Below are 12,773 nucleotides of genomic sequence, written 5' to 3'. Positions count from 1 at the left end.
ACATATTAAGGACAGAGATCCTGCATGGGGAGCATGAACCCAGTGACTCCTTTGTTGATTTAACAATTGGCACTCTTATTTATGATGTCAGCAATCACCCGAGACTCTTGCTATGAGCTGTCTAGGCTATGGAAGCCCCTTGAGTTCACCGACTCTGAATTTGTTTAGTCAAGGCCATATCACAGTGGAGGTTCCTTCCTCCCTTCAGAGAAAGGTTAGGCCCCACTTCTTAAAGGTCCCACCAGCCCTCACATTACCACACTGTAAATCAACACATGCAACCATCCAACAGAGAAACTGTTGAGACAAACCACATGCAATCCATAAGAAATATGCATTGAAAAATTAAACAAAATAGTAAAGGGGATTAGAACTGTCTTTCTCATTATTGCATATTTTAGCAATCACAATAGTATTTCCCACCAATCCATCTGATTGATATAGATAAGAGAGTCCTGTTTTTAGACAAGTTAATATTTTGTTAGTAGTGGTAGTCAATACCTAATTCACAAACAATTCACGTTCTATCAGATGAACCTACTCAGCAAAACCAAGTTCAGCTATCTCAACAAGAACTAACTAATGAATTGTTAGCAAATTGTTAGCAAATGCAAAGACATTAAAGACATATACAAAGAATTGTAAGTAAAAGTAAAAGATTTAGTTTTTGATGATCAAAGCCAGAGAATTGTGGATGTGTGTTGTATGTGTGAAAGTGAACAAACTGCGAAGTTGACATCTTTGTGACAACATGAAGCCATTCATCTAGGAGCACTTCATAGGATACCCCATTCATAGTCATTCCTTCACTCAACAGATATTTATCAACCATTTGCTATAAACAGTCACTTTCCTAGGCACTGATAGACAACAGTGAACAAAACACACAGAAGTCCCCTCCATCAGGAGACTTATCCCCATGTGAAAACATGCAAAGCGCATTTGAAAGCATGGTAGCATGGAGAACATTTCTGACTTTTTTTGCTGCTGGATTTCCATGGTGAATATTATGGCAACTTTTGCCAACCAAAGTACAAATCCTAATAGTCCAATTGGCTTAATGAACACAATGGTTTTATTTCTCCATTTTAGATAATACCTACAAAGTAACTTAAAAGTTTTCTGCATATTCACAAAGTTGAGAATGGTAATATGATACTGAATATTTACCTGACAATCATTCTGCTAAAATCTTTTTCTTCATTATCTTGTTTTGTCTTCAAAACAATCCTGTGGCTCTATATGACAGTTGCTATTGTTGTTGTTATTATTATTATATAGTTGAAAGAATGAGACATAGTGCAATAAAGTATCTTTTCAATACTATAGACCATTATTGTAGGACAAAATATTTATGCATGGCCACCCATTGTGAAAAATCTGAATAAAATATTTTGCTCTCAACAGACTTCCAAAATAAATTATTTTCCATTTTTCTGATATTTAGAAGCCAATTTGACATTGCATCTTCATCCATTCTTCTAAAATGGCAGTTTCATTTCTTTTTAATAAAGGCAATTATTTATATAATTCAAATAAATTAGACAACCCTAATTTTATGAGATACCTAAAATATTAAAATGATCTTGTAAATATTTCATTTTACTCTGCTATTGCATTCTGAATTTCTGCCTTATACCAATGCCAGGAAAATGCTATAAAGATCTTCAGTGCATAAAATTAAGATCAAAACTGACAGGTAAAAAGAATCTATGGGCAGGTTTTTTGGAAAGTACCCATGCATTTTACCTTTGCAGATTTATTTTTTACTTTTGTTCATTTCTAACCAAACCAGTCAAAATAAAGCTTTTCAGAAAATTTGTATCTATTGCCTATTCTAACTAGCAGGAGCAGAAATATGTGAAATAAAAGCAGGAGAAAGTTTTCCTCTTAATTAATAGACCCTGACTACATTCAAGAATTCTCTAGAATCAAAAAACCAAAAATTTAAGACATATTGGTTATAATTAATAAGTTTTTCTGTGCATCCCACAGAATGGGCTCATGCTTTTGTGGAACTTACTACATTCCTGGCACATTTTAAGTGCTTTATACAGAATACACTTACTTACATAATAGCTCTGGGTCTACTACATCAACCTTTATCAATGAAGGAGTTGAACTGAAGCCAAGAAGGAGTAAGAGATGCACTCAAGGTTTTGGAGCTGGCAAGTCACAGCAGAGGGCATTGGCCAACACTGATGGCTGGCACAGAGTCTACACTCTCAATCTTCACGTGCCTTTCCTCAGGACATGTTAGTACGCATCCTCAGTAATCGTTATGTGGGTCCCTAAAAAGGTCCCCTTTCCATCTGCAAATGGAGCATGCCCTAGGTGTCATTGTACTGTAAGCAAACCAGGCAAGATACAGGAGTCACCACTCGGGCCCAAGTCAATTAGGATAGGATCAGACGAGGATGCCCAGAGTGATGCTAGGCACAGACTGAAGCAAAACTCCTGGTCTGACCAATACCAGCTGGATACTGTTAGCCAAGATGGTCTGTGTCTGGGCTATGAGTGGGCAGAGTTTCATGGATGTAATGAAGTTCCAGGAGTCCAAAATTCTGAGGCACAGCCAGAGCCAGAGTTTCATAGATATATGAGCAGACAACAAAGCAAAGGAAGCAGCTAGGAAGAACCTAAATCCCAGAACTTTGAACCAATGACATAATCCTATTCTGCTGCATATCCACCTTCAGAAATGGGAGAATAGTGAAATCTAGCTCTTGTATTGGGTGGATAAGGCTATATGGATGAAATAACTACTATGCTTTTAGAACAGTGCCTGACACACACACTACTATACTATTATTTTTGTTGTAAAGATCAAGTGAGAATAATGGGATAAAATGCTCCTTAATTATAAGATCCCCCCAAAATGTAAAGTGTTACTGCATTTGGACCCCATGGCAAAGGTCAAGCAGATACCTGAGTATGTAGCAACGTGATCTGTCAGTGACCCTGGAAGATGGGACCAGTGAAGTGCAGAGTTGTCATCAGGAAAGTAGTCATGAACAAGCCTGGTATCATAAAAGTGCTTCATTCAGTCCTAATGAACATTTCCTGAACTAGTTCTTCTGCCCTAAAATGCAATGCAAGTGATCCTCTATTATTCCACAAAGACCTGAACCTTATGCCTCACTCCAGAGAGCACAAAACAAGGATCTCTGTGTCCTGTACTATCTGATCATCAACTATTGTATACACAGATTGAATGCCACACCATACCCCATAAATGTGTACAATTACTATGCATTAATTAAAAACTATATGGTAAGCAAAGAAATGTTTAAAATAGTAAAAACCAATAAATGGCAAAGAAATTCAAACAACCATTAGCTATCAAATCCTTCTATGTAATGTCCAATAAACTAGGATTTATCAACAGTAGTAAAACTGAATCGACCATCAAAGCAAATGTATCTCAATTTCTTCAGGGGGCACCAAAAGTTTCTTTCTCCATTTAATGCTCAACTTTGAGATGCCATGATTTTGAACAGCCCTTGTCTCAACTGTTGAGGAAAAGTATTTTTTTTTCTTCATACTATTTGTTGAACTCTTTACTTAGTGTAGGATTAATCTGATGAGAATACAGTTAACTGAAAATAGATCTTTGTAAAAAATAAGAATGGCAATAGGAGAGGGAGGAGGAAGAAAGGTGGGAGTGCAGGTGGGAGGAAGAGTAGGGTGGGAAGGATCACTATGTTCCTAAGTTTGTATATAAAAAATGCATAAAGTTTGTGGACGTTAAATAAAATTTTTTAAAAGGCCATGGAATTACAAGCTAAAAAAAAAAAAAAAAAAAGAAAGCCATGGATATAACAACTTAATTACTAACTTAACTACTTACCACTAATAAAAAACACACACGTCTAAAAAAGTTCTAATCAAACCAAAGAGAAAATCATCAGATACCTTATGTGATAGAATGCAAACAACATGTTTTGATGAGCTATTGGCAAATGCCCTATATCCATGGCCATTTCCTCTGATTTTTAAACACTGGTTTTAAAAGAACCTATTTTGGCCAATGAAATTGAAAAGAGGGGGCCAGTACTGTAGTGCAGCGGGTTAAAGCCCTGGCCTGAAGCATTGGCATCCCATATGGGCGCCAGTTATAGTCCTGGCTGCTCCTCTTCCAATCCAGCAGTAGAAGATGGCCCAAGTCCTTGGGCCCCTGCACCCACGTGAGAGACCTGGAGGAAGCTCCTGGCTCCTGGTTTCGGATCGGCACAGCTCCGGCCATTGTGGCCATCTGGGGAGTAAACCAGAGGATGGAAGACCTCTCTCTCTGTCTCTACCTCTGTTACTCTGTCTTTCAGATAAATAAAATAAATCTTAAATATATATATATATATATATATGAGGGCTGGCGCCGCGGCTCACTAGGCTAATCCTCTGCCTGCAATGCCGGCACTCTGGATTCTAGTCCCGGTTGGGGGGCCAGATTCTGTCCTGGTCACTCCTCTTCCAGCCCAGCTCTCTGCTGTGGCCCGGGAGGGCAGTGGAGGGTGGCCCAAGTGCTTGGGCCCTACACCCGCATGGGAGACCAGGAGGAAGCACCTGGCTCCTGGCTTCGGATTGGCACAGCGCGCCGGCCATGGCAGCCATTTAGGGGGTGAGTCAACGGAAGGAAGACCTTTCTCTCTGTCTCTCTCTCTCACTGCCTCACTCTGCCTGTCAAAAAAAAAAAAAAAAATATATGAGAAGCATGGATCAGTCTGCATTTTCAATACATAACATAAGAAATGGAAGAAATGATCTTACTACTTGTAAAACAAAAGTATTTTTGTCAAAGAAACTCTAGTACTGCCACAAGTGATGACGTGTCCTTCTGTGTCTTCAAACACAGAAGGGTCTGTGTTTTCCCAACAAGAAATAGAAATGTTTCCTTTCTTGAATCTTCTGTCTCTTTAATAGCTGGACATGGTCACTGATAGCACTTGCATCCATTCATTGACTTAACTAACATGTATTGATCTCCTGACATATACCAGGTGCTCTTTATGGAACTCCTCCTTAGTAAATAAGGATACACAAGCTAATAAATCCATAATTTTACAAATAGTGAAATTTTATATTGGTAACGCATCCTGTTATACAACTAACTCAGCATTTTGAAACAAGAAGGCTGATTATGAACATTGTTATTCTTTGCACCCTCATTTTGTAACTGATGCTTCTACACACAGGTCAGGTAAATTATCTACTACATATCTTCAGAAAAAAATGTAAAGAATGAATGAAAATATTTCATAGCTACCAGGCCTTGCTGATAATGAAAGTAGGCAATAGCTTAATTGATGTTAATTAAAATTAAATGTCCCATCTCTCCAATGATCTAAAAGTAAAACTTTTCTTCTTCAAATTAGATAATCATTTGAACTATGAAGATTACTTATTTTCTAGATACAAATACTTGGGGATACTTCAAAAAGCTTGAGGAAAATAGTACTGAAATATAAGTTTATTTTGGTGTGAAAAAAATTTGAAATCCATTATGAGTGTGTTTATGAGGGCTAATAGCCAGTCATTAGCAGAATAAAGCTATCTATTTTTATCAGATGACTTCCCTCTTAAATTTGACTTGAGAGCATTTCTAATTAACTGATCAAATTATTTGTGAATCTCGTATCAGCTGGGAGCAGTCATCGCTTAAGACTGATTAACAGGGGTGAGCACTGTGGTGCAGCGGGTTAACCTGTGGCTACCTACAGTGCTGGCATCCCATATGGGCTCTAACCATATGGGTTCGAGTCTGCTGCTAGACTTCCTATCTAGCTGCTTGCTAATGCACCTGGGAAGGTAGTGGAAGATGGTGTAAGTGCCTGGACCCTCGATCCCCATGCAGAAGACCCAGAATAAGCTCCTGGCTTTGGTCGGCCCCACCCTGGTCATTGCAGCCATTTCAGGAGTGAACCAGTAGGTTGAAGATCTCTCTTCCTCTCTCTCTGTAACTTCTGGCATTCAAATAAATAAATAAGTATTTTTGGAAAAAATAAACAAAATAAGACAAGATAGTGTTGAAAAGACAAAGGGTAAGTCCCAGAAATATGGAAAATTCAAGGAAGTTATATAATCTCTCAAAATATTAGTTTCCACCACTGTAAATTGAGTCATTAGTAAGACCATCTCTGTCCTGAAGATGCAGTGAAGGTTAAAGAACGTTCAATCATCCTCTACCCAGTTCCTTGAGAAGGAATGAATTCTTAACATCCTGAAGTATACATTGTGTCTAATTACTTAAATTCTTTCCTATGAGTCTGAAATAGCACTAGATATGTATTTTCCATGAGGAAATTGCAGAAAGACTCATTTAAAAATAGGTCTATATTTTAGAACTCCTCCAGAACAAGACTGAGAAAACTTGTGAGGATCAGCGCAGGGTACATGATCCACACTGGACAGTGATCTTTATTATTGTAATAGGATGAGTTCTGCTGTGAGAACAGCATAAGAGAACTAGGAAGTCAATTCATTGCATGATTAAATCACATTACCATAACTTGGTAATGCATTAAGTTCTCCATTTAAATAAGCAAAGTTGCTCATCTCAAAAGGATGCTGGGGGCCGGCGTTGTGGTGTAGTGGGTAAAGCCGCAGTGCCGGCATCTCATGTGGGCACCAGTTTGAGTCCCTGCTGCTCCACTTCCAATCCAACTCTCTGCTATGGCCTGGGAAAGCCCCTGCACCCATGAGGGAGACCCAGAGGAAGCTCATGGCTCCTGGATTCGGATCGCACAGCTCCAGCTGTTGCAGCCAATTGGGGAGTGAACCATCAGATAGAAGACCTCTCTCTTTCTCTGTCTCTCTTTCTCTCTCTGTGTAACTCTTTCAAATAAATAAATAAATCTTTTTTAAAAAGGTGCTGATGTCTACTTTATTTGAAGCAGTTCATACTTGTCACAGAGGAGGTGACTTAAAAATACTTTTAACTTGGATCTCAGATAAATGAATGATGGAATTACATATATGCTATATCAGACAGTATCTGATGTGCAAACCACCTAGGCATGAGTCAAAATCTTTGCAGCCCCATAAAGACCATTGCCTTTGGACCCCTATCTGAATAATAAACAGCCTGAGTTGAAAGATGTCTTCTAACATTCAAATATATTCAGGCATTGATCATCAATTACACAATGCCTTTGCTCATAAGAGATACTCAATATCAGTTGTTTGAACAAATGATGAGGGATGCACTGGAGACATTACCTCACTCCTACCTCCCAAAGTCCTTGCAGATGAAAGGAAATTCACTGCTATGAAGACATAATAATAGAACAAAACACATTTTCTGCTAAACTGATATTTGCTGAACAATCAATACAATTATTACTCTTAGTTCTATATTCTCAGTACCTTGTGAATTCAGAAGTCTTCATGAATTGACTTGAGAAGATAATTACCCATCACTGTTTAAATGGGATATTTTGTGGTGTGAGTTCAAATTATTCAACATAACACTAATGTCTGGAACACAAGCCACTGGGAAGTCAGAAACATCTCTCATTGGAATTTATAAGATGTCAGATATAAGCCCAGAACCAGTCTCTGGTTTTCCTGGCATGCCCTTCACAAAGGAGCAAATGCAAACGTGGCTTAGAATGAGCTCACTACAGGACTCTTTCTCCTTTTGGGCAGGAGATTGGCTTCTTTGTCATTTAAACATTTGTAACCAGATATAATGTAAGACCATGTCCTATCACCCACACCTCTCAGTGTTGGGAATAATTCTAATGGGATTATTTCTCATCCACAGTAGCAAAGCTAAAAATATCATATTCAAGTATCTCTCTAGAAGTTACCTCTCTGTCACCAGGACTATTTTCTGTTAATAACTACAGTTATTAACAAGAGAACAAAACTGAGAAATGTAAGCCCATTTTGAAAGATCCCATTTATGAAAAATGTGGTAGAACAGCTCAAGATTTCTCAAGATTCCATGAAAATTCTTCTAATTTTAGTAAAAATAAAGCCAAATCAATGTACAATATTAATAACATATATAATCTATATGCATTTTAATTTATTATGGGAATTTAATATCTTTATAGTAGGCATCATTTTTCCATCTCTGGCCCCACTTCTCCATAAAATTTCCTAAAGGGAATAGTACATTGTTTGCATATGTTATCATATAAATTGCCTTGTATAGATCTATCTACTAAATGCCAGATGTATTTAAGAAGCATCCACATTTTTGATACATATAAGCCATTCCTAATGTAAATCATATATTATTTTATTCAATTTTTGAAAAAAAGTGGTAGTAGGAAGTGTATCATCAACTAATAAAACCTCTTACAAATGACAAATACAAGAATGTTGTAACTTACAGCTATCTCAGTTAGAGACTGGAAGAACTGGAACCAGGTCCCCTGTGTCTGCTTAGTGCCAGCTCTTTTCACTGCCATGCACACACATATGTGCAAACACACATGCACACACAAACACACATCCCACAGAGCATCATGTCAGATTGCTCATATTCTTCTTAAAAAGTAAATAAAAAAACATGTGGCTTAAATTAGGACTGAGACTTAAATGTTAAGTGCCTGTGATAGAAACAGGATAATTTAATGGAAAGAATGATGCCATCAAATTATATCCTTTGGCATTTTGTAAGAAGTAGAGCTTTTAGGGGATCTAGAGACTGAATTCAGTTTCCTAAGCTAATCACTCAACAGCATGGTTATACATTAGGTTACTGAGTGTGTAATAGTACTGGATTGGAGTTTTGTGGGTTTTTAAAAACTTCTGCCTTTTGACAAGTTTTGAGAAAAAAAATAAAGCACCGTGTGATAGTCAAGGGAGAAGAATGGCCAATAACCTTGAGTAATCAGTCATTCCTACTCTGATATGTGTGCTGGCCCAGAGCCTGAATTAGGGGCTAATTAGCTGGTTCCTGGTTTACACGTATGAGACAACCAGGTCCTCTGTTCCACCATCCTCCCCACTTCCCACTCCACACTCCATTGCCAGATTTAGCTCCTTCAAACCATTGTTTGCATCATGTTCCCTTATTCAAGCCCTATGATGTTGTGTGCTTATTCGCTGATTTGAATCTGAATACTAATTCGCCTTTTTCGATTCTTCATCATTTGTCTGCTTCTTGTAAACCCTACTTTCCGGCAATCAGATCGCCTCTTTCCAGTAAAGCATTCTCATTACATCACCAACTCTTTACTAATTTTTTTTCCTCTTGTCAGTCTCCCCTCTTACTTCTCTGCTATCTCAAGTCCTATCCAAGCGTCAAGGCAGCCATCCTGACCTCCACACAGCCTCCCTGCTCTGCTCCATCCTTCATGGCTGAGCTCTCCCTGCTCTGGCTTTCTGGGTCTGTCTTTGACTGTTTGTCATTGTTCGTTGTACATTCCCAAGGTCAACATAAGTTCTTTCAGAGTGGGGATCTCTTGAGCCCTCTTCCCATCCCCATCCCTACGTGCTCCAGCCTCCTGCCAACTACAGCAGGTTCCTGGTGAGTTCTTTCCTTGATGAGCAGCCCAGAGAGGGTGGAGGGGAAAAAAAACACCTGCAAAAGCACCAGTGCTGTTTCTAGGCCTAAATCTCGAGCCATTGCCCTCCCTCATGCCCCACATCACTCAGCCACTAAATTGACAAGGACTTTGACCTCTGCACAGCTCACTAACTCAGTCCCTTCTAACTGTGGTCCTAAGTCTGACCCACCTCAGGCCACGCTCAAGCACCTCTTTAACCACCTCTCTCCCTCCAAGGACACAGTCAAGTGAAAACTTCTAGCTCCCACCTCTTTTTCCTCCATAAGAGAGAGTCCCATCCGTTATTAGATGCAGTCTCCCCTTCACAGGTTTGAAGACTTGAGTGACATCATGGTCACTTGTCTCGTGGGGAGACAACCTCCCACAATAAGAGCCAATCCCTAATGTCTCTACAACCAAGCTGGAAAATATCTCACAGATTTCCCTTCCCTCACCCAAACCACCATGCAGAGAGTAAGCCTTGAGGTGGTGGGGTTTTCCCACCCAAATGCCTTCTTGTCTCGCTTCCCACACGGGAGGCCGTGGGACCCTGGCTTCCAGCTGCATCTGAATTTCCAGCCAGCAAGCAGCCAGGAGAGCTCCTGGTGATGCCAGAGGTTCTAGGCTTTCAACTGCCCCCACAACAGCCACTCCCAGGAGTCCTTAAGCCCACAAGCCAGGCTTAACTTTCCAAGCACCAAAGATACTTCGCTCCCATAATCTCTCCTTAAAATAGGAAACGGATTCCCAGTGAGGTATCCGTGCACTTCACTGACAATTCCAATCGTAAAATATGGCATGTTCCTTTCCTTCGCTTTCCTGTCAGCAACGGGAGATTCCAGCCACTGAAGCAGAGTTTTTCTTCCCCAGCACCTCCCAGCTGCCCTGGCCAAAGCGAGGGGCGAACGTCATTCCCAGGCCACGGCCAGTCCCGCAGCGCGGCCCCCTCCCGCCGCTTGCACACCCCCAGGAACCTTGCTCGCGCCTCTCCACTCCGCTTCACAGTCGGGGCCAGCATCTCTTAAATCAAAGAGTTTCCTTTCCTCTGCCTCCCCCGGTATTCTTCTCGGCCCGGACTCCCACGTGCCTTCCGAATGGGGGAGTTTCCCTCCCACGGCTCCTAACCAGCGGGCAGGGCGCCCCCAAGGCCCCAGCGAACACCAGCCGGCGCAGCCGGGCCCTGTGCCCACGGAGACAGCCGGCGACCTGCGCGCAGCACCGGCTGCTGGGAGGCCGGCTTCCTTCCTCTCTCGGTCTTCCTCCACTTGCGCCCTGGGACAGCCTCCAACAGGTGCAGCTCCAGGTGCCCGATTGGATTGCCAGATCCGTCACCTTGCGCTGCTCCTGTCGTCCAAGTTCTCCGCCCGCGCCTGCAGCCCGAGAGCGCCCTCGTGTCCGCACGCCTTGCTGTTCAGGGTGCGCCCTGCCCGCCACTCCAGCCCCACTGTCCTCCAGCGTTCAGTGCCCAGCGCGGCCACTTACCCAGCGCAAGGGCCAGGAGCAGCGGCAAGGATCTGGCGCCGCTGCCCTGGGCGGCCGGGTCCATCAACCCCACTCTGCGGGGCCGGGAAGCCCCTAGACGGGTCTCCCTCGACCTTCTTCGCCCCGTTCCCGGGCCCCGGGCGCCCGAGAGGGTGCCTGGAAACTAATCCCGGAGCCAGGAAGAAACGAAACTACTCCCCGGCTGGCACCCTGGCTACGGGGCAGGGAAACACCCAGGGCGGGCGGGCAGCTCCGAGTGTCGTGGGGCGGAGGGAGCCTCCTATTTAACCCGCTCCTTCTGCACACACCCCACCAAAGAGGCACAGGGCTCGGTGGCGGTAGCCGACACGGCGCTCCCATCCAAACTGCCCCACGCCCATACCCACACCCGGGGACATACCCGATGGCCCTCGGGCTGGCTCACCCACTCCCCCTGCTGGGTCGCACCTGACTGTGTCCCTCCCCCTGGGGGAGTAAACAAGGTAGGGAGAAAAGAGGCGAGCGAGGGTGGCACAGCACCTAAAGCGCTGAGCTCTTGCAACCCACTGAGACCCAGCCTTGTTGTGGAGCAAACGTGTTCTAACTTCTCTGGTTTCCCTGGATTGCTGCTGTCATGGGGAGACCACAGTCAGCATTCCTTGCGGGTAACCGCAGGCATTTATTTGACCATTGACAAGGCTTTCTGTTACACATGCAGGCAACATGGAAAACTCTTTAGAAGTCCTCGAACTAGTCTGTGGTTTTCAGTGGGCATTGTCTTCTGGGATGTACTTCACGCAACCTCATTTATATTTTTATTCCTCTGCTGGCTCATGTCACAGTCGGTCCCCCTGACAGTCATTTGTCCCAGTAGCCTCCACGGACACCAGATCTGTGTGTGTTCACGTCCCTTTGTAAAATGGTGTAGTACCTGTAACCTACCCACGTCCTCCGGTGCGCTTTTATCTTCTCCAGCTGGGGTATGATACCCAATCCAACGTAAATACTGCGTAGTTGTCTTACTGTATTGTTTAGAGACTGATGATGAAGGGGGAAATATATATGTATTCAGTACAGATGCGATACTCCCTCCCCCAATATTTTCTATCTGCTCTTGGGTGAATCTACAGACACACTATTTGCATTTTCATTCATTTACTTATTTCATTCATTTGTTCCATTATTCTCTTAATTTTGGTTGTATCTATAAAAATAAGGAGAATGATTTTTGCTTGTGATTGCCAAGCCCCTTCCTTTGCCGGGTCTCCCCTCCTCTTTGTGGAAAGATGGACTTGTGGTTTTGCATCAGGCCATTTCTGGAAGACAAAGACATCTTTGCAGCTCTCAAAGACAGAGAGCAGCATCGAATTTTACTTATGTGGTTAGCATCCTTCCCTCCAAAATAACTAATGGGTGCAGCTGCTTTTGTGTTCAGGTCAGTTCCACCTGTGAGAGCAGGACATGTCATCATGTCCCCTCGGCACAGAGATTGTGCTTCCACAGGATCCAAAGATCCAGCAAACATTATTCTGTATATGAAATGCAGTTTTGATATTTGCCCTTTCCATTCCACCTCACTGTTTAAATTAAGTAAATTATTATGCACTTTTCTTCCACTAGTGACATTCATTTCAAAACCAATTAAGATTATTTCTGTGCCGCAGGCAACCAATACATCCAGAGAAATAAAAATCAGCCCTTAATTTTTCAAATTCCATTCTAGCCCCACATGATAGCTCAGAAAGCACTGGGAGAGAAGGCAGACATGGAGCTGGGAGAGTTCTGGGACAGAGGGTGACTGCACCCCACATA

At 42.4% G+C, this 12,773-nt stretch overlaps 1 protein-coding gene across 2 annotated transcripts in view; it reads right to left on the bottom strand.

Annotated features, from left to right (window-relative positions):
* BTC (betacellulin) overlaps positions 1–11,394 on the bottom strand; it is a 61,131-nt gene extending 49,737 nt beyond the window's left edge. The window contains exon 1 of one of the 2 annotated variants that reach the window (XM_008267743.4): positions 10,983–11,394. In XM_008267743.4, the coding sequence (XP_008265965.1) occupies positions 10,983–11,046 (64 nt within the window). In that variant the 5' untranslated portion in view covers positions 11,047–11,394. Of the gene's footprint in view, positions 1–2,928; positions 3,225–10,982 lie in introns of those variants that run through there. The other variant, XM_051819702.2, reaches the window with a different exon arrangement.
* Positions 11,395–12,773: the final 1,379 nt, after the last annotated feature.

This window comes from Oryctolagus cuniculus, chromosome 8, assembly GCF_964237555.1.
Source record: "Oryctolagus cuniculus chromosome 8, mOryCun1.1, whole genome shotgun sequence".
In the NCBI taxonomy this organism is placed as follows: domain Eukaryota; kingdom Metazoa; phylum Chordata; class Mammalia; order Lagomorpha; family Leporidae; genus Oryctolagus; species Oryctolagus cuniculus.
This window is presented reverse-complemented; position numbering and strand designations above follow the sequence as displayed.